The following is a 24216-nucleotide window of genomic DNA, read 5'->3' on the forward strand; positions in this document are numbered from 1 at the left end:
CTGATCATCCTCTAGAAACGCTCACGGGAACCTCCTCTCAGGCGGCTGCGGCGGCGGTGGGCCCAGGGACACGCCGCTTCCAAGTTCAGGTGTGAAAAGGCCCGGGGACGGCAGCCCTGAGCACACGTTAAACTGCCCCGAGATGCACAGAAGCAGCTCCACGCGACGTACTGGAAATGACACTTCATTTATTCTCTTCATTCCAGCTAATCGAGATCGGATCCCTTCCGGGGAAATCATTATCTAACCGCCCCACGGTACAGCGGGAAGCCTTCCTGCCTGGCTTTGAAATACAAACCTGCATCCTCCGCTCGCTTGTGTCCGTCCGGACGCGCCCAAACTCGGCGTCGCAGCAATCCCGCGTGGCGAAAGCCAAGTTTCCCAGGGGAGAGCACCGCAAGGGGAATGCTCACGTTTATAGGCCGGGAAGAGCCCACTCGATACTCTGATGCGAAAAAAGACGCCTAAATCGGCGCTTGCAACTAGAAAACAATCCGAGCGCCAACACCGACCCCTGCAACCGGGATAAGAGCAAGCCTGCGACAGAAACTGCTTTCTGGAGGGTTCCGGGAACCCAGCGACCTTATTCTGGCAGCTATGAGGAAGAGTTTCACCACGTTTCTCTCCAGCAGCCTCACCCTTCCGTAAGCGTGCGGCGCCCGGCGGGAGGTGCAGCCGGAGGGGACCCAGCAGCCGGGTCGCTTCGCGCTCGTGTTCTCTCACCGAAGCGGGAAGGGGAAGAGATGCGAGAACCAGCCCGGATCAGTGGGTGAGGCAATCCGCAGCCCGCAAGCATGTCTGGCCTGGAGCACTTGTGCCACGGAACGAGGGAGCTCTCGCACATCCCTCGCCAGCAGCCAGGCTCCACTGCTCCTTCCTTTTCCCCTCGGAACGCACAAGTGAAAAGCAGAAACCAGGTTGGCCGTCGCTGCCAGTAAAGGGTTAACCGGGAAATATTTCTGCTCTTTTCGAAAACAATATACATCCCGGCTCACACCAACCCCTGAGACTGCATGGGTCGTTTTCTGCAAGCAAGAGCTTCTCCCGTGACATGTGCTGACTGATGGGATCGTTTCTTTTTTGTGTGTATTTTGTGCTGATCGCAGCCTGATGCTGTTATCGGCGTCACGAGCTGAGCGGCGATCGGTTTTCTGCACAGCACAAGATGCACACAGCAAAGTGGTTTTGTGCGTCAGTTTTATTTCTGCTCCGGCAGAAACATCACATCTCCGTAACTTCTGCCACCTGCAGACCCAAGAACCGTGAGCCCACGCTCTCCTGTCCGCTACAGCTGCAGACCACAGAGAGCACGCAGGAAAAAAAAAAAAAAAAAACAAAAAAAAAAAACCACAAACTCTGCCTAAGCACCCGCTGCTGTACGCCAGCCCCACGGCCCCGATCCTGCCCTGTTCTGGTGCTGCGGCGCGAGAAGGTGGATGCTGAGCTTCCGCCCGAGACTCAGCGCTCGGCCAGGCCAGCTGGCAGGCGACTTAAAGCATCTGCTAAAATTCCTGCTATTTATTACTGGTGTCTTTTCCATATCACCTTCCCAGGTAGCGGAGGGGGCCGGCCCTCGGGGAAAGTCATCCCTGCCCCGAAGCTCCGGCAGCGGACCGGGGCGGCTGGCCCACGAGCAATACGCCGCTGGTCCGCCCGTGTCCCGAGAGGCAGAGCAGCAAAGGCTTCTTAAAAATATCCACCCAGGCCTTCTGTGACTGGAATAGTAAGGGCAGGTTTCGACATCTGCGAGGTAGGTAACACCCGCAGCACAACTTTCTTTGAACTTGGGTTGCTGGTTTTCCTCCCCGCCTCTGAAGTCAGGTTTCTGCTACAGCTTAAAAGAGCAACAGCAGGGTGAAGAAACACCATGTCCAAGCCCGACTAGGAAACAGCCACCTCAAAACTCAAGTACTGACCTGAAGCTGGCACCGAGCTGAGAGGAAAGCAGGAGGTTTCCTGGACTAAAGAAAATAAGTCAGGAGTCTGTACTATATTCTTAAATATGGTTTAATACTCTTCTCCATTTCTGTACATCACAACACCAAGATATCACTGCTTGGGATCTCTCTGCAGAGGCTATATAGTATGCGAAGGCTAGGATTTTTCACCCCCATTTAACGTGTTTGTATGTGTAAGTGTAATACATATCAGTATATATTGATATACACATCAATATATAATGCAATATATATCACTGAAGAGAACACATTGATTAAAGAAATACAAAAATTTGGCATCATTTCCAAACTTAAATAGTAAAAATAAAAACTACAAAAAGGAGCTGCATACCCTAGAATGTATCATGTGAAACAACAAGCAGTATATTCAAAAATGTAAATTTACATCCAATTTTTCTGGTCTTGTCATGTCACATTAGACCCATTTACAATGGCAAAATCCAGAACACACCACTGTGAAGACCGCAAATGTGCTCAAACCTGGGTTTGTGCAAATCTACGGCGGACCCAGTCCCACCTTCCGTGAGAGATTCCAGCTTCGATGTGAAAACGACAGCAAAGCCATCTGCCAGGTTATGAACCAGGGTTACAAATCGTATTGCTCACCATGACAGTAATTTTGGACCTCAAAGAACAGCGTGGCAGAAATTTTAAGACAAGCTCCCCCCCTCCGTTCAAGTGAAACAGGATTATTGGAAAAATAGGCAGGTATGCAGCTTGGAACAGGAGCTGCTTTTGACCGATGCACCAGGAGTGACAGAGCCAGTGAAGCACCAGGCACCGCGATGTCCGGGCGCCCGGAGGACCCCGTGACCCCCGAAAAGAAGCAAGACACGTGCATTATCTTGTGCCAATGTTCACTTCACCCTCTGCCTGCAAGACCATCTGAAAAACCCTTCGCCATTTCTAGTAGGTTGAAATGTCGTGCCTCCTATAAAGGAGGCAAAAAGCTTTCTTGAGTCTTGATGCAACCAGGAGTTTTAACCCATTAAGGGCGAATTAGAGTTCAGCATCAGATTTACAGGACACTTGTGAGCCTTAGTGCTGGGAGATGGATGTCCCCAGTGGGTTGTGCTAACGTTCAACGTATTAGTATCAAATGCTCCAAATGCACCAGTACTAAGGTTTCAGTCAAGGGCTCCACTTCCTAATTCTTCCTGTAAAATACCCGCTTCCATTAAAGAACTGTGGGTTGAAATTCACATAATCAAGGAAACCTTACGCAGTCCTAAAGCAGAAAGAAAAACTTACTGAGGAACAAAACAAAGCAAAGTGTACCTTACTTCACTTAAATCATATGTTTATTCTTGTCAAGACTGAAAAAAAAAAAAAAAAAAAAAAAAAAATCCTGAAGGCTGCACTGCTCAAATCCAAATTAAGCCCAAGACTTCAGCAGCATTTTCATTGCAATCAATGAAGTGCATTTCCTAGTTTCCAAGAGCGGTGCTTCTGCAAATAGATTAAAGCACGTTTGGCCGGTAAGCCTCCCCAAACCATCTGAATCTGCAAGCCACACATAAGCTAGCACTCTAGGTAAGTGCCTTCTCATTCTTCTGAAGAGAATGAATGGCTCCAATTTCATTACATTTCTTCTTCTGCAGTCTAAGCTGAGAATGCCATGTAAATGGGTCACGTTGCTGCAAAATGCAGCAATTGATTTCTCCAATCAAAGTAAAAAGAAACAAACCAGTAGGATCTTACTTCTATTAATTTTTGAAGGAAGAGGTTTACAGCAGTTAATGTATCATGAAGGTTAAAAAAATCATTTTCATAAAATACAAGAGCAACCAATTTCACCATTGAGTAAAAGTAAAAACTGGGATTCTTTTTAAATTAGTCCAAAGTGGCATACAGGAACTTAGTAGTTTGCTGCTGTACTGACACTATGACAAACCAAAGTGTAGGGTTTTGCTTTTTTAAATCCAATGCTTGTGGATCAAGTTCTGGAAATGTTCCAATTCTAAGGCAGGGATCTGTTGTGTTTTCCACCATGAGTTTGCTCCTTGGGTTGGATGCTGGAGGGGCGAGGCACGTTTTGCCGGACCCAGGTCGACTACCTAGTAGTCATCAAGGTCAAAAAATTCATCGTCTCCTCCTTGGTATTCCATTCCCTGGAAGTCCACTCGGTACCGCAAGATACCTAGTAAAAACAACACGCTTTAGCTTCTTTGAAATTCAGAGAGCTAGAAAGGCATTTTAAACAGTTTACCGAGCCCTGTCTGCACGTCAAGAGTTTCTCAGCTACATTTTTTTTTCCGAAGCTGACTTAGCACTTGAATTGCAAGTTAGGCTCAAACCGATGATTGCCACCAGACTCACAGCTAGAGCGAAAATGCCACATCCACGTTACAGCCTGATGTAATTTCTTGCCAAAAGGAAGAAATACCTACCTGCCCAGCATAGGCCAGCTTTCTTCTGGAAAAGCTGGGCCTATTCTAGGAGGCCTGTATCTCCAAAAAAAAAAAAAAAAAAGGCCAGTAACAGATTATTTGTCCTAATATAACTGCTCAGACAAGGGGCTTATCAGTGAAATTTCAAAGGCAGCTGACACTGAAGTAACTTTTACAACAGTGTAAAAGCAGTATTTAGTGGCTGTCTTCCTGGACTCTTTCCTTCTCACCCCAAACACCAACCTGGGTTTCTGGGAAATCTCTGTTTCTGGAAACATTTACACTTAGGTGAAGGGTATTTAAGGAGTATTTCCTTTCAAGTCTACAAGGACTTGAGCATGGTAGCAAAGAGTCTCTCACCAGGCAAAGCAGCTGGATCTGGCAGGGCAGGAAGGACTCTTGGAATTACAAAAGCCTGAAAACTTAGAAACCTGATGCTCCTTACGTAGCCAAACAATTCAAGCTTGTTTCCTCCTGATTGGTGTTCTCCAGTCCCTTGAAATTCCTCTTTATAATACACTCATCCCTGGTTTACATCCATCAACCTAAACACAGCAAGTGGCAACAGCTGGCTTATCAGCAAATAAGCAACAGCTTTGTCCTGGAATCCCTAGGCTGGGGAGGACAAGGTGCATGGCAGGTGTATTTGCTCTACACTCCTAATGATTTTTGTCACTGAAGCACATGAGACACCTGCACCTCTGCCAGACTTCACCAAAACTGGTCAGAGAGCTCAAGAAGAGGACTAAAGGATTTCAGAAATCTCATTTCTCCGTGAAGTTGGGCTAAAAATACTTTTATTTTTGAAAAGAAGTAAAAGATCAGGGAGCAAAGTACAGGGAAGTTCTAAGAGATGAGTAACAGATATCCAGCTGCTTCAGAAACTAGGCTGGTGTTTGTCATACACCACTTCTACACAGCAGGGCTTGGTCTGCCACAAAACAACTGTGCAGAGAGAGCGAAGCAGTTCACAGCCCTTCAGCAGCTAGAAAGGACAGTCCTCCCCTAAGCACTCTGAAGGACAAAGGGATCTGAGGAACACAACTGGAGAGCAACAGCTGCCTAACATGCAGAATCAGCTTGTTGAATATGGAGTGAATTCACCTGGAGATCCTAGATGAGCATGATAGTTTCTTGAACTGGTATCGTGACTAATAGGAGTAAAATTAATCCCACTTGTGTTGGCACCAGATTATCAAATCAACCATTAAAAAAGGACAAAAGACATTTTTCTCTTGCAGTTTACCTCCAATTCCTCCAAATCCTTTCACAAATTGGGATCCTTCCTGTGATTTGTCTGTAACAATTTCCAATGTTGCTCCAAATTTCTTGTAGTTGTTTGCAAACCACTCCAGGAGAGGCATACTTTCTATCAGTTCATGTTCCTGGCCAGTCTATGTAGACATTAGAGGGAGAAGGGAGAGGAAAAAAAAAAAAAAAGTTACAGTCACTGCATGTTAGGTATTGAGAAAACTCATACCAAAAGCTGTCTTGGGCTTAAGCATCACCACTGTCTTTTCAGTCTTAAGACAGAGACACCATCAGCCTTCATGCTCTGCAGGCTGGAGCAGCCTGCCACACGCGCCAGGGTCCGGGTGGTAGGCATTCCTGACACATCTGTATCAGACAAGTGTTGGCACAAGCAGAAGGCTCCTGGTGCTAAGAAATTAAATACTGACAGGCTTTGTTTTGGGCCTCCGTACTACAGAAGTTAGTGCAGAAGCGGGAGAGAAAACGCCTTGTTTATTCTTCTGCTCAAATGTCACCTCATGCTGTCCTATTAGTTTTCATGGTTTCCTTAAATTTCCTTTATACCCCACAAACAGTCCATTGCCACTCATTTAACCAGGCACTGTTTACTTTAGGAAATACTGATCTATGCAAATACAGAGGCAAAAAGCATAGTTTTATAAGTAGAAGGTCAAGTGATTATTGGCATAGAAATGCTACATCACTGCAGATAACACTGTAAACCTCCCATGCACGGAAGGAATTAGCAATTACGCCACCAAGGGGGAAAGCAGCTGGAAATGGCTACCCAGGAAGTCCTAACGAGACAGAGTTGAACACCCTTTTTTGCAAGGGACAGACATTTTTGCCCAGCTTATTCTGCAAAGTAATATAGACTCCCCGCCCTGTCGGGGTTTGACTGCACAGGCAAGAAATTCACAGGCAACGAATGGCAAACATTCCCTTGCACTTAAATCCATATATATAATTTCAAGCCTCACAGTTTTGTATCAACCAAATCAGTGCACAATAAGCAGGGAGTAAAGGTTTGGGACCTTAGCCTGCATGGTGGCCACTAAACTCTTCTAGTGGACAGTTTGATGGTGATCAAAGACCCCATGCTGCCTGCCACTTCAACTCACAACCTCGGAATTGGCAGCAGGAAAGATTGGAGAAAAGCAAGTCTAGAATCCAGGGGTCACACTGAAGGTGAACAGGAAGAGCCACAGGCGACCGTCTTGAAGTCTCAGCTGAATGCCAGAAAGGTCCATCATGCTCACATGCTTGTGACAAAGTAAGCTCAGATGTTCAGAATGCTGCACCAGTACACTGAGAATAAATCTACAAGCTCCAAAGCTGAAATACCTCTTTATCTGTGAAGTGGGATTTATCCTTCTCTTGCTCTGGTGTCAAATACAGGATCTTCTCCTCTGAGAGGGCAGAAAACAAAAATTAGGTTGGATAAGACTACCAGATGCAGGTTAAAGATGGCAAGAGACTAACAACAGCCAGCAATTACAACACAGAGGGTTTGATCTTTGACTCTGCCTTTCCTTATAGCTGAAGCTCAATGAAACTAAACAGGGCACACCAGAACAACTGTAGTGCCAACACCAGAAAAGGCAGAGGTCCTCCTGTAGGCATATTATTTTTCTAGAGTCAGTCAGGACTGTTGCCATAAGGGTCAAGTCAGTCTCCCCTCTATAATGCACCGGTATCACATTGACACATACACAACTGGAAGGCAGGTTTCATGCTAGCTCTGTGACAAACTGCCACCCCAGCACTGCAATTCTTTCTCCGCCGTGGAAGCCTGCTAGTTTCAGACTTTTCCCCCCAAGTAGCTGGGAAGCTGCAAGTTTGTGACCTGCCTACACAACATCCCCTTGAGCAAGTCCTTAAAGATCTACTTAGGGAGCTCCTCCAGCATAATCTAGCCAAGTGAGCTGGCGTAGGTGCTAAACCCTCACAGACCTTTCAGTCTCACAGAAGTGCTACCTACCCTCCGTGCCTTGGCAGTGCAGAACGTATCTCATTATATCCAGATTTTCATAAACTATCAGTATCTCTACTGCTCCCATTTCCAAAGCTTTTAGTGTATCTTCAACGCCAAAACAGTACTTCCCCGTGTCCTGACTGATTTCATCGAAGTATCGTCCTGCAGCCAGGATACAAAGAAAGATTGTCATGAACACTGATCATGCCACACAGATTTTTAACAAGCCTGATTCAAATGCAAGAAAAAACTGGCAAAGGAGACTGTAATGCTGTTGAAGGAAGCAAGGGATATGATAACATGTCAAAGCATGTAATTTAGAACATTCATTAGCAGAAAGTCAACAGGATCCAGCACTGCCCTGCCAGGAATCTCACTCCACTGAAAGGCTTACCTATGCTACGAAACAATCAGCTGGACTAACTCACCAGCAGGCACCATTTAACTGCACTCTTTTCAGTGGAAGGTAGCTACTGTTACCACTGCTCTCTTGTGCTTTCAAAATTAGCAAACTGTGTCTGCCCACAGTCAAAGAAGGGATCATTTCTACTGCCATCTTAAAACAAAATAGATCTTAGCTCTCATCTTGGTGAAGATGCAAACAGAGGAAGTATTTTTTCCCCTCCCACCCAAATGTTACCAGAAGGCCTGAAACCAAGATAATCTCTGATGAAAATATAAACAGAGAAGATCTGATAAGTTTGGTGGGGAAAAACAAAACAACAACAAAAAACCCCACTGCTTAAGTCCTGCAGCATTTGAGAAGGTGTCCAGGTAACAGAAAGAATCACTACAAGTCATGCTCTGCTCAACTCACATGGCACTGCAGGGCTGAGGCAGCACACAAAGGCATTACCAGGAGGTCTTAAGCAAGATCAGCACATCCAGTCAAGCATATCTGGCTCAGGAGAAGGCTGAGCATGTAGCCACATACCTATTAGTTTCTTCTCTTGAATGAATTTCACATTGGAGAGGACCTCAGTTGACAACTCAATTGCTTGATTGAATCCATTTTCTCCTCCGTATGAAATGTCAACTAGTTTAAGCACTTTGGATTGCAACCGCTAAACAAGAAAAAGAAGAGACATGAAAAAGCAGCTATTACACAACACTGGCATAAGGCTACTTCATAATGCCACAGGAGTAAGTACCTGGAAGAGTCAGAGCATTAATCTATTTTGCTTCACTTGCAAGCAGAGGTTCTGAATCAGAGGGACCTCTGAATACTTAATATCGAAGAACAGTTTTCAGGCAACAGGGCCACAGAGATTAGGTTTAGTGAAGTTTAATTCCAATAAAGCTTCTATCTTAGATTTGGGAATACAAAGAACATGAACATTGGTTCCAAACCAGGGAGGACAGATTTCTTATTAGCACTGTTATTAAGAAAAGGAGATCTTACCTCCCTGCAGGAGGTATTAGGAAAGGGTGACCTCTCTAGGATACATCAGATTTTTAACTTTGATCAAATCACTTAAGACACCCAAGTTACATTCCTCCTGAGGTGCATCTTATACCACAGCTACTGCTAATATCACCATGTTACTACTGACAGCTTAAACATTTGGGCTTTGCTCAGAAAAGGCCACTCACCTGATCAAACATATCAGATTGACTTAATTCAGTTTTGAAGTCAGCTGATCCAGCTAAAACAAGACCAGCCACGTTCACCTTGTCTCCAGAAATGAACAGTTGCACAGCCGTCTCCGCTACCTTCCTTACATAGTTGTGTCGTTTTTCCATTCTCAAACGAGCAAAACGCAAGGCAGACTGACCTCCTCTACCTTTATGAGAGAACAGATGTGAGGTGGCAATTTGGAAGTAATTTCATTTCAGAAAGATTATTAGTACATGGTCCCAACTGGGCCCTGAATAACTGAAGAAAAGGGCAGATGCAGCCCTCAGAATTAGTTTGCCACAAGCAGAGCCAGCGGCACTCACTGAAACAAAGTGAATAAGGAGTGCTCACTCCCAGCAAGGGATTTTTTCAATGTATCCCACAGAGGGAAATAAGTTTGGTGTGCTTTTTTTTTTTCTCCTTTTTATACAGACTTGCAACTCTCTATAGAAATATTGAACATCTGTGCACATTTTCTATGTCCTGCACCTTCATTAAAAGCAATTTCCTTTGTTACGCTGCCTCACATACTTTTCTTGCTGATGCAATGCATCCCAGCAGTCCCTGCTGCAGAAACTTACTGGGGGAGACATTTCTATTTCAGTTTGTCCCATCCCAATCTACAGAGAAGGACAGTAAACCAGGAGTAGCTAACAGACAATCTGCTGAATTCATCAGTGGCTCACTGCAATACAGCGTCGTATAACGGAACTACAATTTTGCTCACTCCATTAGACCTCTGTGCTTCTCGCAAGGAATCACTTCTTGCTTTTCATCATGGTTTACACGCAACACCATCAGATGCAAACTTTAAAGATGCTGCACCAAGTGGTATTACTACTTGTGCTAGTAATATTTAATTAAGACTGTCCCAAAACCAAGGGTCACATGCTCCAAAGAAAGAGCCACCAAGACGATGAACTGCACATCACTGTGATTCATTAATTTTGGCAGAAGGCTCAGACTAGAGACTTTGCTGTCAGATTTCAGGGGAGCGAAGAACTGAGTAGAGCTAAACACCTACAGGCCAAGTTCCCTGCTTCTATCCTCACATCCCAGCCCGCGATATTCTGCTGCAAACAGTCTAGAGACAGACTAGTGCATTACCATGCTTCTTTGGAAGATCCACAGTGAATTTGTGCAGGACTTCTCTTGTGTTTCCTTGAAGAGTTCCAAAAAGTGCACCGCTACCATCTATTACAATAAAGCCAAACTTGCTGTCGTCAGAAAGCAGCGCTGTAAGAGCCTGCAACAGGAGACAACGTTGGCAGAGGTAAGCACCAGTTTATTAAGGACCCTGGTTCAGAAAGGCTCCCAGATACAATACACCTCAATAAATTTTAGTTCTGAAAGTGGTCACTACTATTTTTACAAACACACCAGAAGAGCAGCAGATTCAGGAGCTGAGAGTACCTTCAGTTACTATCTCACACAATGCTGCCACGAGCAGAAAGAAAACTAATGTTTGATAACTATTTTCACTGCATTACCAGTTCATCATATCACATCACAGGCAGGTGTCACAGCAAAACCCTAAAGATGAGCTCTGGAGAGGGTTAAGTGAAACACATTGCACCTCTGTGAGGCTGTATCACCGCTCCAGTTGGCAAACTGGGAGAGTAATTTTCCTAACATTCCAGCCAGGAAAGCAGAACTTGTTCAGTTCACCGTTTGGGCTATTTTTCAATTCAGTGTTATCCTACAAAGCACTGATACAGACTTTCAACTTGCCAACTACCACAAACACTGGTTAGATGCACCTGCTGACTTCAAGTCCCAAAGGTAGAATGATGACGTCTATAGTGGCTATGACAAATTCAGCCTTACAAAGTAGAATTAACTAACAGCAACAATAATTGTCCTGTGCCTAACTGGCTATAGAGAAGATAGCCATGGCGTTCGCTGGGAAATGAAGTTATCCTTCAATTTTCTTCTCTTTAAACCAGACAACTAAATTCATCCTGTAAGGTCATTTAGGTTGACTAACAACTAAAGCAGGGCTTAGTACTGAGGCTTTTGAGTTACTTTGTCTAATTTCCAGCCCAGCCCCAGTTCTGGTGGTGTGGGACATCCACAAGTACCCAAACTTTACACTCCATTTTCAAGGGAATCTGCCGGCTACTGTTCCCTCCAGGGCAGCCTGAGCAGGGAGGCACATTCAGCATGCAAATACTTCTGTTCGCTTATACACGCCCAATAAATGTAATAGCAAGAATCCTCTTTCTAGCTGGCAAAAAGACATCAGCAGGACAGAGAACTTGTCAGATTCCAGATTGGTTTAAGTCACCAGTTTAACGCTGAAAGAGTGATGGTGTTGGTTTACTGCACAGGACATTTAACTGCCTGCATGCCTGCCAGCTTGATTATTGGGCTGAATGGAAAGAATAAAAACCATCAGTCATCTTTATCCAAAATCCACACAACCAAGTCTACAGCTTTCAAGCTTAAAAGAAACAGACACTAAGGTTTAATGGAATCAACTGGCCAAAATAAATATTCTGTATTAATTCCGCAGCAGTGGTATGAATGAGAGGAGGAAGTGGCATACTACATTGCAATCTATTTAACTGGAACAGAGCCAAGCAAATCCTGTGACTGGAATGAATGCTCCAGCCAAGGTATCAAAATAAGTCATTGCAAATCCTACCCTTCAGACACACATCAGGGTTCATATCCTCCTTGGGAAGTTACTTCAGTTTCACACAGGCAATAAAATATCTAGAGGAAATCTTATCAGATACTCTTGCCAGACAGCAGATGACTACAGCTCTGATGTTCTTTTTCCCCTCTTATTTTAATAAAGTATCCAATGATCAGTGATTCCCTCAGTGTCCCCTTCATTAGTTCTGTGTCAGCAATTCCACTATTGGACCTATCAAGTACAAAAAAAAGGACTATTGCTTTTATTCTGTTCCTTCAGCCTGGGCTGAGTTTCTTCTTTGCAGCTTCAGCCTAAAGGTGAAGATCACATCCTTTTTCTGCTCCTTGACATGCTCTCACTTTCATCGGAAATCTGGCTTGGTACGTCAACAGATGCCCTAGCTGGTAAATTTTAGTTGCATGTTGAAGGGAACCACTGGGTCAAAAGCACAGCTCTAGAACCAAGTGAGGCAGACAGACAGATCGAGACTTCAGTGCTAACATCATCTGGTTGCTCGAGATAGCATAAGGTAGGCTTTTACAGCTAGATTTGATTCTGCAGTACAGACAACGCCAAGTGAAATAATCACATACTCAAGACAGGAGAGCAAACAGCCCATGGAGAAAGGTGCCATTACTAATCACATCATCATCAGCAGCAATTACTACAAATTCCTCTCAAGTTATTGCCCCTCTCATGCTGAGCAATGCTACACACCAGCAAGAGTGTATTTACAGCTGCCTCTTAGGAACAGCCCACTGGGCAGCAGCTACTTTTTTCATATTGAATCAGTGCCCCAAGGCAGCGGCTGCAGCCAAGACCAAATTAATCCCTTTTCCTGATAGGGCAGAAGGCAACCCACCACTGCCCACCGGCTGCCAAAACTGCAGGGACAAACATCTCCTTTGGCTTTGCACCTCTGGCGCTCTCCTGAATTCTTATTTACCTCTTGTTTCCAGCTGCCTACAAACATATGGGCTCAGCAGAGCAAGAGCTGTACCCGTGCACAGTTTTGTTATTCCTGGTAGGTCAAAGATGTATTGGGATTTCATCCTTGGTGGAGAGACAGAATAATAGGGATGTACCTCACCTAGGCAATAAGCATACTTTCCCTTTTTGTACTCCTCCTAACCTTTGAAACCCAATCAAACAAGGAGCACTACACCACCAAAGGGCCTGTCAAGCTCATGTCATACAAGTTTGAGGGCAGGCTACTAAGCCTTAGTCCACACATTTAACGTGGTGAACGCCATGGATGTGAAAGGCAGGCAGTCATCTGCTACAAATATTGAGACCTCTGCAGCAGCCAACAGAGCCAAAACAGACTTAGGTGCAATAAACTGACTTCATACGGTCGAGACTAGTGTAATCCACCTTACTTTAAATAGGCCTCAAACCACTCATTTAACTAAGATAAGTAGATGCAGGATAAAAATAATGCCACTTTACCCCACAGAGATTAGGTACATGCCAGTTCTCCATCAAGGGTCTCAGTTAACACATCTGCTATCAAGACTGGCAACACAAATATTATCTTGGCACTACTTTAAGGCCCGGCTTGGAATAAGATCTGTAGGCCTCTAAGGTTAAGGAAAAAAACCTGCCTCCAGTTACAGAGAAAATCTTATGTCTGTGGGTTACACTAACTCAGCAGTTACTAGCTGGGCCATAGTCAGCTGTAGTAGGAGCTGGACAGTATCTCAACTCCTTTCAGCAACTATCACAAATACTGAACACTAGCCAGTCACAAGTCACCCAGTGGCTTCACCAACAGGATGTCTTAATTAAAGCCTGCTGTTCTACAGACTGTGGACTCAAGCGCTCCAGTGAGTCTAGCAAAGCAGTGTGACTTTGTGACTACCGCAAGACCAGCAGGCAATAGGAGACTTCTTACCTCTGTGTGGAATTTGTTGTCACACAAATACAACGACGTATTGATTGGTTTGAAAGGTTCAAAGTCAATGTTGACTTTCTTCTCTTTTCCTTCTTCTGTCACAATTGTTCCACAGTAAACAACCAGACCATTTGGAGGTACTATAAAGGACACAATGCAATTTTAGATCACTAAGAAATATTGCAAACTGTACCCATCAAGAACTAACTACTGGGCCTTGAGATTTAAGCCTGAGTTGAAATTGAAGTTCGCCAGTTTTTTACTTTTCATTTCCCCCACCTCATTCCCTCCCAGATCTCTACAATGGAAAGTGCACCTACATTGGACAGCTTGGAGCAGGAAGCTAAAGGTAACGCTGATGGAAAGACCTGCAATAAAGCTGCAGGAACATGCACCCATGTTAAACCCATGAGTTTGCAAGCTCACAGAATTCAGAAAAAGGCTGAACACCCCCATGAAGCCTTCCTCGTTCTTATACAGCAATTTATAGACTGACCATCTCAATGAAGGCCACTTGCCAGAGTAAAGACAGTGTCAGTGAACTCTTTTCCAATACTTATTTCAGATGGCCTGGGTCTATTTCCTCCCAAAATGATGGTAGCTGCATAGTGGCATGCATAAGGCATACATAAGTTTCTGCGTGATGGAAAAACCTCCAGTTTAATGCAAATAAACTATTGTGGAATAGCTCTTAAGTCTGGCCAAGTTTAGAAGAGCCAGCACTGCTCAGAACAGAATCACAAGCCTGCTTCTTAAAGACAAGGACCATCTTACTATTCTAGTCCCAAGGTTTACCCCTGAAGTAGCCATCCATGGGCAACGTACCTGGAACATCAGTGCAAAACAGCAGCACAGGCCAACAGATTTGATTAGCAGAAAACTGCGTAATGCAGGAACTTAAGGCTGCTTCCAAGTAAGGGAAGTTTGCCAGCATCCATACAAGCTAGAAGTTACCTTTGTTATAGAGTTTCAGTCTTTGCTGTACAGATGTAATGGCTCCCAGTACTGAAAGGCGATTCACTCGAGACTTAATGTTGGAGGCGGTGCCAAACTCATCTGCTAACATTTTTGCCACTCGTGAAATCTGGTCTTTGGGGGGAATGATCAACGATATCATGCTGGTACCATTGCTGAGAAAGGAAAAAAAGAGGGGTTGTGAGCAGCCATCAGTCAAAGCAACAAGTGTATTCAGACCATACTCCATGCCCACAGTTGTCTCTCCTCCCTCCCGCCAAGGATATTTCACTTCACTGTTACCAGTGTAATTCCCCTTCTGCAGGTCAATAATGGGAGAGAAAAGAAAACAAAACCAACTCTTCAGAGGATCTGACTCCACAACAAAGTATTTAGGTTAGCTACTACCAAGGAAGTCCTCCAAAAGCTGCTGGTTTAACCTGGGATACTACTCTGAAAAAAAAAAAAAAACAAAACAAACAAACAAAAAAAAAAAAAAAAAAAAAAAAAAAACAACAAAACACAACACAACAGAACAAACATACAGGCTAAGGGCTGCAAGCTAAAGACACATAAGCAGTCCTCAGCAAAGATTATTTAAAACAATGCAGCCACATACTTCAAGGACACTTCTAAGCCCATTCCATTTGTTTTCAGACAGCTGGAGCACTAGTAAGCCCAAGTGCTATTTTAGCACTTCGTTCTCTTCAGATTAATACAGAAAACTGAACTGGAAGGATTCTTTTGTAGCTCTTCGTCTTTTCTACTTTCCCACTAGCACTCTGCTCTATAGAGAAGCTCACCAACTCTGGCAGCTGCTTTAAATAAAGTATGCTTAAACACATGACTGCTAGTTCAGAATCACCAACCCCAGGCACAGAATTGGGAGATAAGACCCCACAAATCACAGAACTAGCTTAAATTAAATGCAAAAAAGTAAGCTTGATATACATTTTTTTTCCTACAGCTTTGGGGTGGATCCCGCAGAGGTCTTAATCTCCAAAGCAGCCTCATGGTTCAAAACTATCCAAAGTCAAAACAAAAACTGGGGAAGTTCCTGTCTGCCTTTTGCCTCCCATTTGCCACTGAAGTATCCCAGATGTATGAAGTGCTGCTTCTGCATCATCTCAAATTTAACCCAGACCTCATACTTCACATTAGAGTAATAGCATAAAAATCAAATACCTCATCACGTCCTCTAGCCCTCTCAAGGGCAAGCCAGCTAAGCTCTGTGAAAAAACCTCTACTGAGGATTCCAAGTTAGAGAACCAACAAACTGCTTTCCAGCCCTAAAAAAAGTAGGTTTTGCTCTTTTGCATTTCTTACATAAGAGAAGACTAACACAGTACCTGCCTGCTGCCGTTTCAGATTGTCATGCACTAGCATCCTGCCTGAAATGTTTGGGCTACAGAGACAGCAGGGAAGTGCTTTAAAAAGCATCACTTCATTAGCCTCTTTATAAAAGTTGTACAACCCTCTACCAAAGATCTTCAATTCAGGCCAAGTTGAAACGGATGCTGGTAGGTCAAATAAGTCCCTGACCTTAAAGACAACTAATTGGTTTTAATATCCAAGATCCCCATACACACTAATCAAGAAAGTTGCAAAAAGACACTTGCACACGTTACTCCCAGAAGGAGCTTTGAGCCATGCTGACAGCTATCAGACTTCCAGGTCACACCAGCCAAGAATACTCCATATACCACTCAATTAAAGCAGTTAGCTACCCCAGTGAATGCCACAAGCCTTAGGGGAGATATAATGGCCTATCATTCCCAGCAGGCTCCTTTGAGTAAGAGGCTGATCAGAATGAAAGCAACTCTTCCCGACTTATCTGAAAGTAGCACTCTTGAGGCAAGCTCATGCAGTTCATTTCTTCCTCTGAAAGATGAGATTCTCAGGCTTCCCAGAGATCAGAAAGCTCTGCACATCACACCTCACTTGCTGCACAAACTAAGGGCATCCTGATGTGGCAGGTGGGAGATGGGAGCGTTATGTCTCTTGGGCACTCCATGGCTCTCCTGCTAAGAAGAGATTTCATGCAATTTTCCTGAACTGAGGACAGAGGGGAAAGAGCAGACAGCGAGCTAGGGGAACAAGTGGGAACAGCACAGAGGAAGATCTGGTGTGCCCTTCCAAGACCAACTCTTCAGTAAAAAAGCACTTATAAAGCTACCTTACATTTTCAAATGCAAGCCACCCCTCAACTCCCAGCCCCTGGCCTCACGTTATGTTCCACTGCCCCCATAACACTGGCATTAGCAGAGCCCTGGCCAGTGCGCTGCTCTGTGTACCGTGAGCTGGCCAGATTGTACCAAACCCGCACCTTGAAGGGGCCACCGTAACTGGTGATTATTTATATTACACACAGCACCTTGTCTATGAGGCAGACACCTGTGTCAGTCACATCACTGTTCCTTAGGGACACCCTGCCCAAAGCATCCTACCCAAGGCAATAGAGTGGGCTTCACACACCCTCCTGATTAACTACTGCAAACAAATAAATGAAAAGACTCTCTTAGATGATGCGTTCTTCCTATTTAAGTCTCAAACTAGTTTAACACAGAACAGCACTGTGCCTGGTCCAACCCTTCAGCAAATTCCAGCTTGGATTTATATCCAAAATCACCTTCCATTACCAACATCAAGTGCATTTCTCTGGTTTGACGTGCTTTTGCCGCTATTTACTCAGCCAAAGCTATTTCAGGCACTAACTGATCCCTGCAGAACCCAGCAAATTAGCAGTCATGCAGCCTGCCACGGGAGCAGCAGCAGCTGGGGCACCTCACGGCATCCCAGGCTGCTGGAGCCTGGAGCACAAGGAGCCAGTCAGCTTGTCACCCCGTGTCCCGGGGCACCCAGCACCCCAGGGGGGCAGCCCCTGCCCACACCCTGCTGCTGCCGCCTGCTGGGTACAGCTAATCCACCAACCAAGCAGTTAATTAGGCAGCCAGCTAATTGAAGGTTAACAGCAGCCTCTGCTCATCACCCTTTCCCTCAAACAAGCACACAGTCAGGACCTGCTCACTAAATTAGATCATGTCCCACAGAGGTTGAGAGAAGCAAGACACCAGCTGAAGCAGATCTGCCCACAAGTGACCAGGATGGATGCAGAACTCCCTTGCACACCACTGAGCCCTTGTTATCCTACCACAGACAAGTGGTTTTCCCCTCTCAAAGCAAGCTTGTACCTGTATGTGACCTTACTGCAGGATGGCAAGGTCTAAAAAAAAAAAAAAAAAGGGCAAACAACCAAACCAACAACAACAAATAAAAAACATCATCAAAACAAACAAACAAACAACTGTGGTTGCATCTGCTAAATTCACCACAATGAGAGAAAATGTAGCAAAGAGTTTATAAAAAACTGCTGTTCAAAAACAACTAGAAAAAAATAGGTTATTCTGCTTAGTAATACAATTTCCAGGTTTTCTATCGGTCTTTGCAGCCACTGTGCCTGAACAAGACGATGGGTATTTCTGCAAAATCCATGCCTCCTCCTCCGCAGCTGCTAGGTGAGCCACATACCAGGTTCCAGAATACCTTGGGAAGCAGGTATGGTAAATCATGCTGACTGCGACCTCTTGACAGGGGCCTTTCTGAACAGCAGACCTCTAAACCCAACAGGCTCTGCCGTGCACGAAGCACACGGGACATTTGGTGCCTGGCAGGCCACTGCCAGCCAGGAATCCCCTAGTGAGCATACTGCCAGACAGAACTTCACTACGGAATTGTTACAGTGAACAATTAAGTAATCAATCTACATTAAGGGCAGCGCTCACACTGGCAGCTCAGGATCGAAGGTGCAATGAGCTGATTCTTCCCTGTACCATCCCCAGCACTCCTGCAGGAAGGATGGACCCGGAGCACTCCAGATTATGTTCTGCTCAGCAGGATCCCGATTTCAAAATGCAGTACTGCTAAAAGGTTTCCCCCCCTGGTTTTACTACACCCAAGACAAATTATACTAGATCAGCTGGAAGCTAATGCTTTCAGACTGAACTGAGCCAGGAAGTTTTAAGCAGCTAGAGACAGTTGCTGTCCCTATTCTGGGCTAAGGAGTGCCTGCACAGCAGCCAAATAGCTGCCATTGTAATGCAAGTATGTGCATCAAGACACAAAATGCTCCAAGATGTTTGCTTTTTAAGAAGCCTTGTAAGAAACCCGCATCATCCCCGACCACAGGACAGCACAACGTGTGCCACTGCACAAGGGACTGGAGAGGAGAAAACAATTAAAAGCTTTAAGGACACCTGTCCACATACTACATAGAAACAGGGAGGGAAATAAGTGCCAGCCTCTGGAAAGGTAGGAACACTTCCCTGTCGGTACTATGGTTACTCCTCACACTGCGCCAGCCCCACCAGTAATTGGCAATTAGCTCAGATTTAGCACAGCCTGGAAGGTACCAGCATTAGGTAACAATAAGACAGAAGATGATGATCAGGGCTGCAACTTTGCTCCTAAACCACTGCACCAAGGCTCCAACCTTGCTCCTACAACCCATCAAAGAACTGTTTGAGGGAAGGAGAGAAGCAAAACCAAGCACATTTTGCTCTCTCAAGACAAGTTCTTTAGAAAATTAAGGTTTGCGGATAGGACATCCTGTTCTTATTAAAACTTCAATGTTACTACAGTTTGAATTTCAGACAACTGTACCACAAAACAGCTTTCCCAGTCACAGAGAAGGCCAACAGCAAATGTTAACAAGTTATCACAGCAAGTGGCAGTGTGTGCAGTGCTGAATCATCACTAACCTAAGCTGAATGGAAAAGTTTTGCCAATATTCCTGCAAGCAGGTACTACAGCATCCAATCACCTCATTTGCCCTGCAAGATCATCCTGCACTGCCCAAGAGTGTGTACCACCCGACAGGATCTCACCGTGCCTTACCACAGCTGCGGTACTGCAGACCAAGAAGGGAACCACTGGGTTATTCCCAGAAGCAAGAGCAGGGATTTCACAGGAGACACACCAGCTGGATTGCTGTGCTGAGTCCCAAGCCCCGTTTGGCACCAGGAGCCGTGCCCACTGTGTACTTGTTTTATGGTTCAGCATGAGGAACCACCACAACAGAAGGCAAGTGCACAAAGCGAACAGTGTATCACATTTGAAATAAGCTGTCAAGTATACCCCATGGATGGTTTTTATTACAGCTGGCAGTTGAGCCTCCTGTTCTGGGTGGCCATCTTCATCTACAGGGATTCGGTTTCTACTCTTTTGCCCATCAGAAGGAAGAGCTGAGCAGATCCTTAGACCTTCAGCTTTCAGCTGAAACTAGAAACTGGTCTAGTGGTTTTCTAAAAGACTCCTACCATCTTAACACAGTGTTATGTCAGTAAAATGGCTACGTGCATGGTCGCATACCACACAAAAACCAAACCAGCAAGCATCGACTGTAGCTACCCTCAACTTGGCAGATAAGAGCAATCCCAACCAGAAGTCTGAGGAGGAACACTCAACCTGTCTCCTGGAATTTGGGATATGCACTGGCAAGGGAGAGCATTAATTTAACAGACATGCTATATAAATAGCAGTTACTGGACTATCCTGTGGTATCAGAGGAGACTTGACAAAGAGCAGCTGAGCCATAATTGTTCCACAATGAAACATTTTACACTAATAGCACACTGTGTAATGTGGAGACACAGAGGCAAGGAAGGTCAGTTACTCTCTCTGACTCAAAATGAGCTTATTTTTACAAGGCACTAGCTTCACAAGCGGCTTGCTTCCCTCAGGAAACAAGGGCAGCACAAGACCTATATGCACATTCCAGAGACTGGCAGAAGTGTGGAGCAAACGGCTTCCAGATAATCTGATCTTAACCACATACCACATCTAGGAAGCTTTCTATGAAATAACTGTTGCCACATACTGCTTCAAGCGATGTTACCTTCCCAGTGTAACATCTGTTGGTCTCCATCCAAGAGCACTGCAGATTGCTGGGCGGGCATCACACATACTAAGGAACCCAAGCTGTCTGGACAGTCAAGACTACTGAAGTTACACGATGGCTACACCAGTTCCATCACTGACACATCCACAGCCAGCTGACGACAGATGCCAGCAGTATCTAGGTAATCCAAGGCAGAACTTCACCAGGTACATACTACAGATCCAAGAGAAGAAATCTACTTCGGAACAAATATCTACATAGCGCTGCGGGCACAAGATACTTCAGCGAAGGACTAAGTTGAAAGCAGAGTCCACACAAGCAGTGACATAAGTAAAGAATATTCTGTTTTTTTGATTCTCTATCTGAGCACAGATGTTGAATGAAATGCTATAAAAAGTGTCCTTTGGTATTGGTGACTACAAAATTGCTGGCTTGGGTTCTCTTACAAAACATAGGCCATTAGACACTCCCTATTCATACAAGCCCTGTGTGCAACAGCGCTGACCTTGCCATAGGGAAGTTCTAAGCATATGCTCTTACAACTTATGAATTATAGCTGTGAAGTACATAAACAGGTCATAGGTGTGCCCTTTAAAGGCTTAATGTCTTTTAATAAAACAAAGCCTTCATCGAGTAGAAAGTGGATGCCAAATCTAAACAGACGACAGCAGATGTAAAAAGCTACGTAACTTTTCCTGGAAATTCTGTCAGCCTGCTAGGAAAGAGGAGAAACTGTCTTTAAGCGCCTAGAATCCCTTCAGTGCTTCAGAGGCAACATCACCTGGAAGCTTACCCAAAGACTGCATTGCCTGTGAGAACATCAGTTGAATGCTTTGCAACAAGCACAACCAACATGCTTCAATTTGTTGCTTGAGAAGCAACAGCTTTTTGTGGTGCCTCCATCAGAAACAGCTGAAATCCCACACCCCGTTCAGATGATGGGCTCAAAGCACAGCTCGAGCAAGAGATAAATGCTGCACAGATACCTAGACAGAGCACACAACACGGGTTAGCTGACAGTGGGACCTACCATTAGCTCCTCTGAAGTTTAATGTCAAGTTGGGCTGAAAGCCATGCTGTTGGCAGTACTTTTTAAAGCATCACTTCAACAAGAACCTCACAACCGCCACCTTGGAGGCATTCTGCATTTCACTACAGCATACACCAGAACTCCAAATCATCTACCAAAAGGTGACATCAATACAAGTAGTTCCTTAAAGGTTTCCAGGTCATCCAAAAAAAGGTTATGGAGGGGACCAGTTCCCAAACAAAAATAAGGCAGAGATGACCTCTATGGATCCAGTGCCACCTCAGAAGCATAGAAAAAGCACAAGATGGGGGCAGAGTGGATATGAGAGGATCGCAGAGCTAGGAGACCAAGTAATTGTTCCTTCAGGAATACTTTTCAGCATAAGAATTGGAGAAAGCAAGCCCTCCTTCCCTGAGTCAAAGAAACACTCCAGATAGCTAATTCCCCCTGTCAGTCTTTGAATGCACCTCTACCCTGGACAAAGGGAAATCACTTAGCTGCATACCACGAGGCCATGCAGCTATGGCCACCATGGCACGCACAATGCCTAGCTCTCACACTGTAGTCCTGTCCCAGAGCCCTAGACCGGAATCTTGCCTATCATCTTCTTGTAATGCTGGCAGATGAGATAGAAAAAGCACCTTGTGTAAACAGAAACAGCTTGAACGCAGATGTTAAGACTGTCCTGCAAAGGTATTCCAACCCCTTACCCAAACCCACTGACCTTCTCAAACAGGGAGCTTACCGAGCACGAGCTAGGGAGCAAAGCACCAAGCCAGAACCCACCCTGGAGAAGAAAAGTGAGACTGCTTTCCTCAGCGCACCCCCTGCTTCAGCAGCGAGGGAAAGCTTCCCACAGGGAGGCAGCAAATGGCTGCTTCAGCAAAGGAGCAAAGGCAAGACTGGCTGGTGTCTCACCAAGGGTCAGGCAAGGTAGTGCTTTCCCCTCCTCAGCAGTCGCTGGCCTGCTGCCAGGATCTGTCTCCTGAGCTCAGCAGGCATCGCTCCCCAGGGACAGGAAGGAGGTGAAAGAAGAATCAGGTCACAGACCTCTATTGCTCCACATAGCAGAGGATTTGGCCAGGTATCACGTGTCCGAAGGCTGCACAGGTAGCAGGTAACAGCGAGCCCTTGCCCATTGGTCCAACACGCGCTACCTGCACAGAGGTCAACATGAGCAGCTCCATGCTCCCAGCTTCCTCTCGTCCCCCACTGGAACCAGCTCCGACACTGCAGCTGCTGCTCGAGCGACTGCCAGCACCCAGATCCCAAATCAGTTCTGTAGCTCCAGGAGCAGATCCTGAATTCAGCCCGTATTGCCGAAGAGCACTGAATCAGCACGAGTGGATACTGCACACCCCACAGGGAAGGTGAATCAATGCCAGTCTGAAATCCTTGGATCAAAGGCAACACATCACAAAACATAATTGCATAGGCATGTTTTGAATAGGCCTTATTGGCTGCATCTGACCTCATGCAGAAAGCCCGGATGCCCAATTACTGGTAAGTGGAACAGACATTTCTGCACTTCAGACATTTGTGACTCACTGGGAGGCTCAGTTTTGCCACAGCTCCCCTGCTCTCCCTCCTCCCTCTCCAATTATTAATGCTCCAAGTTTAAAAGACTTGTTGCATTATGCTAATGGGCCAGTTGGGTACAAGATGTACACTGAGGGACTGAAGCAACAAATCCAGATTTGCTTGTTAAGACGTTAATGCCTCACAGCTACATGGGAATAGGGAACTAACAGGGGAGAAAAAATAAATCCAGTTGCCACAAAGCCAAAAAAGTCTGTCTTTTTTTTTTTTTTGAGGTGCTCATTCCCATCTTCTACCACGTCCTTTGTCTTCAGCAGTCAGGGGCTCATTCATTAGCTCTATGTGAATGATGATCTGTGTATGAATCACACTGCTCACTAATGATTCACGCAGTTGTAAAAGAGGGTATCAAGCTGCCGAACTACCAAGGGCTGTAAAACACTTACTAGAGTTCTTGTCTGACACATAACCGCTCTCCCAGATCAGGTTATTTTCTGTCACTTGCTAGTGTTTATTCTCAAACCAGCACTTCCTGATTGTTGCTATAATTCAAAAGGAACAGGTAGAACAAGCAGATGAGAAAGCTCAGGAAATGTTTTACAATGATTAGACATGGGCAACCAGAAGGTTGTCAACAACCCTTTGGACGTTCTCTCCAGCTCTGGCTGCCTTCTCTGACCAGCCACCCTCAACACCACCCAAACACAAGCTCTTAAGAGACACTGCCTTAGTGCCAAGAGGTTCGAGCAGCTCTGGTCACATGAAATCCGTATTCAGCTTCTAACCCCAGCACTGTGGAGACTGCCAGCCTGAAGAGACAGTCAAAGCAGGGACACAGCATGTAGGCAGCTGCAGCACATCCTACATGATTACCGGCCTCAGAGCCCCCACATATCACTCCTGCCCTGGACTACTACTGTGGCCTCTCTGCAAAAGTCTCCCCTCACACTACCAGAAGCAAAAGGCAGTATTAATATTGTAGCCCTTACCTCTGTAACAGAAACACGACCTCCTTTAGAAACTACCCTTAAGACAAGTGGGCTGAGAAAGCACTACTTTGAGGAAGCAAT

The 24216-nt window shown here is 45.3% G+C and overlaps 1 protein-coding gene across 2 annotated transcripts in view; it reads right to left on the reverse strand.

Annotated features, from left to right (window-relative positions):
• Positions 1-1989: 1989 nt before the first annotated feature.
• The window catches only part of ETF1 (eukaryotic translation termination factor 1), a 28249-nt gene continuing 6022 nt past the window's right edge, over positions 1990-24216 (reverse strand). For both annotated transcript variants that reach the window (XM_042790286.1, XM_042790287.1), the window contains exons 3-11: positions 14682-14857; positions 13728-13867; positions 10300-10438; positions 9168-9358; positions 8509-8638; positions 7581-7736; positions 6944-7008; positions 5595-5742; positions 1990-4098 (exon numbers count right to left, since the gene is read on the reverse strand). In XM_042790286.1, coding sequence (XP_042646220.1) covers positions 4016-4098; positions 5595-5742; positions 6944-7008; positions 7581-7736; positions 8509-8638; positions 9168-9358; positions 10300-10438; positions 13728-13867; positions 14682-14857 — 1228 coding nt within the window. In that variant the 3' untranslated portion in view covers positions 1990-4015. The remainder of the gene's footprint in view (positions 4099-5594; positions 5743-6943; positions 7009-7580; positions 7737-8508; positions 8639-9167; positions 9359-10299; positions 10439-13727; positions 13868-14681; positions 14858-24216) is intronic.

The sequence above is a fragment of the Tyto alba genome, unplaced genomic scaffold (genome assembly GCF_018691265.1).
Source record: "Tyto alba isolate M040663 unplaced genomic scaffold, T.alba_DEE_v4.0 Super-Scaffold_17, whole genome shotgun sequence".
In the NCBI taxonomy this organism is placed as follows: Eukaryota; Metazoa; Chordata; class Aves; order Strigiformes; family Tytonidae; genus Tyto; species Tyto alba.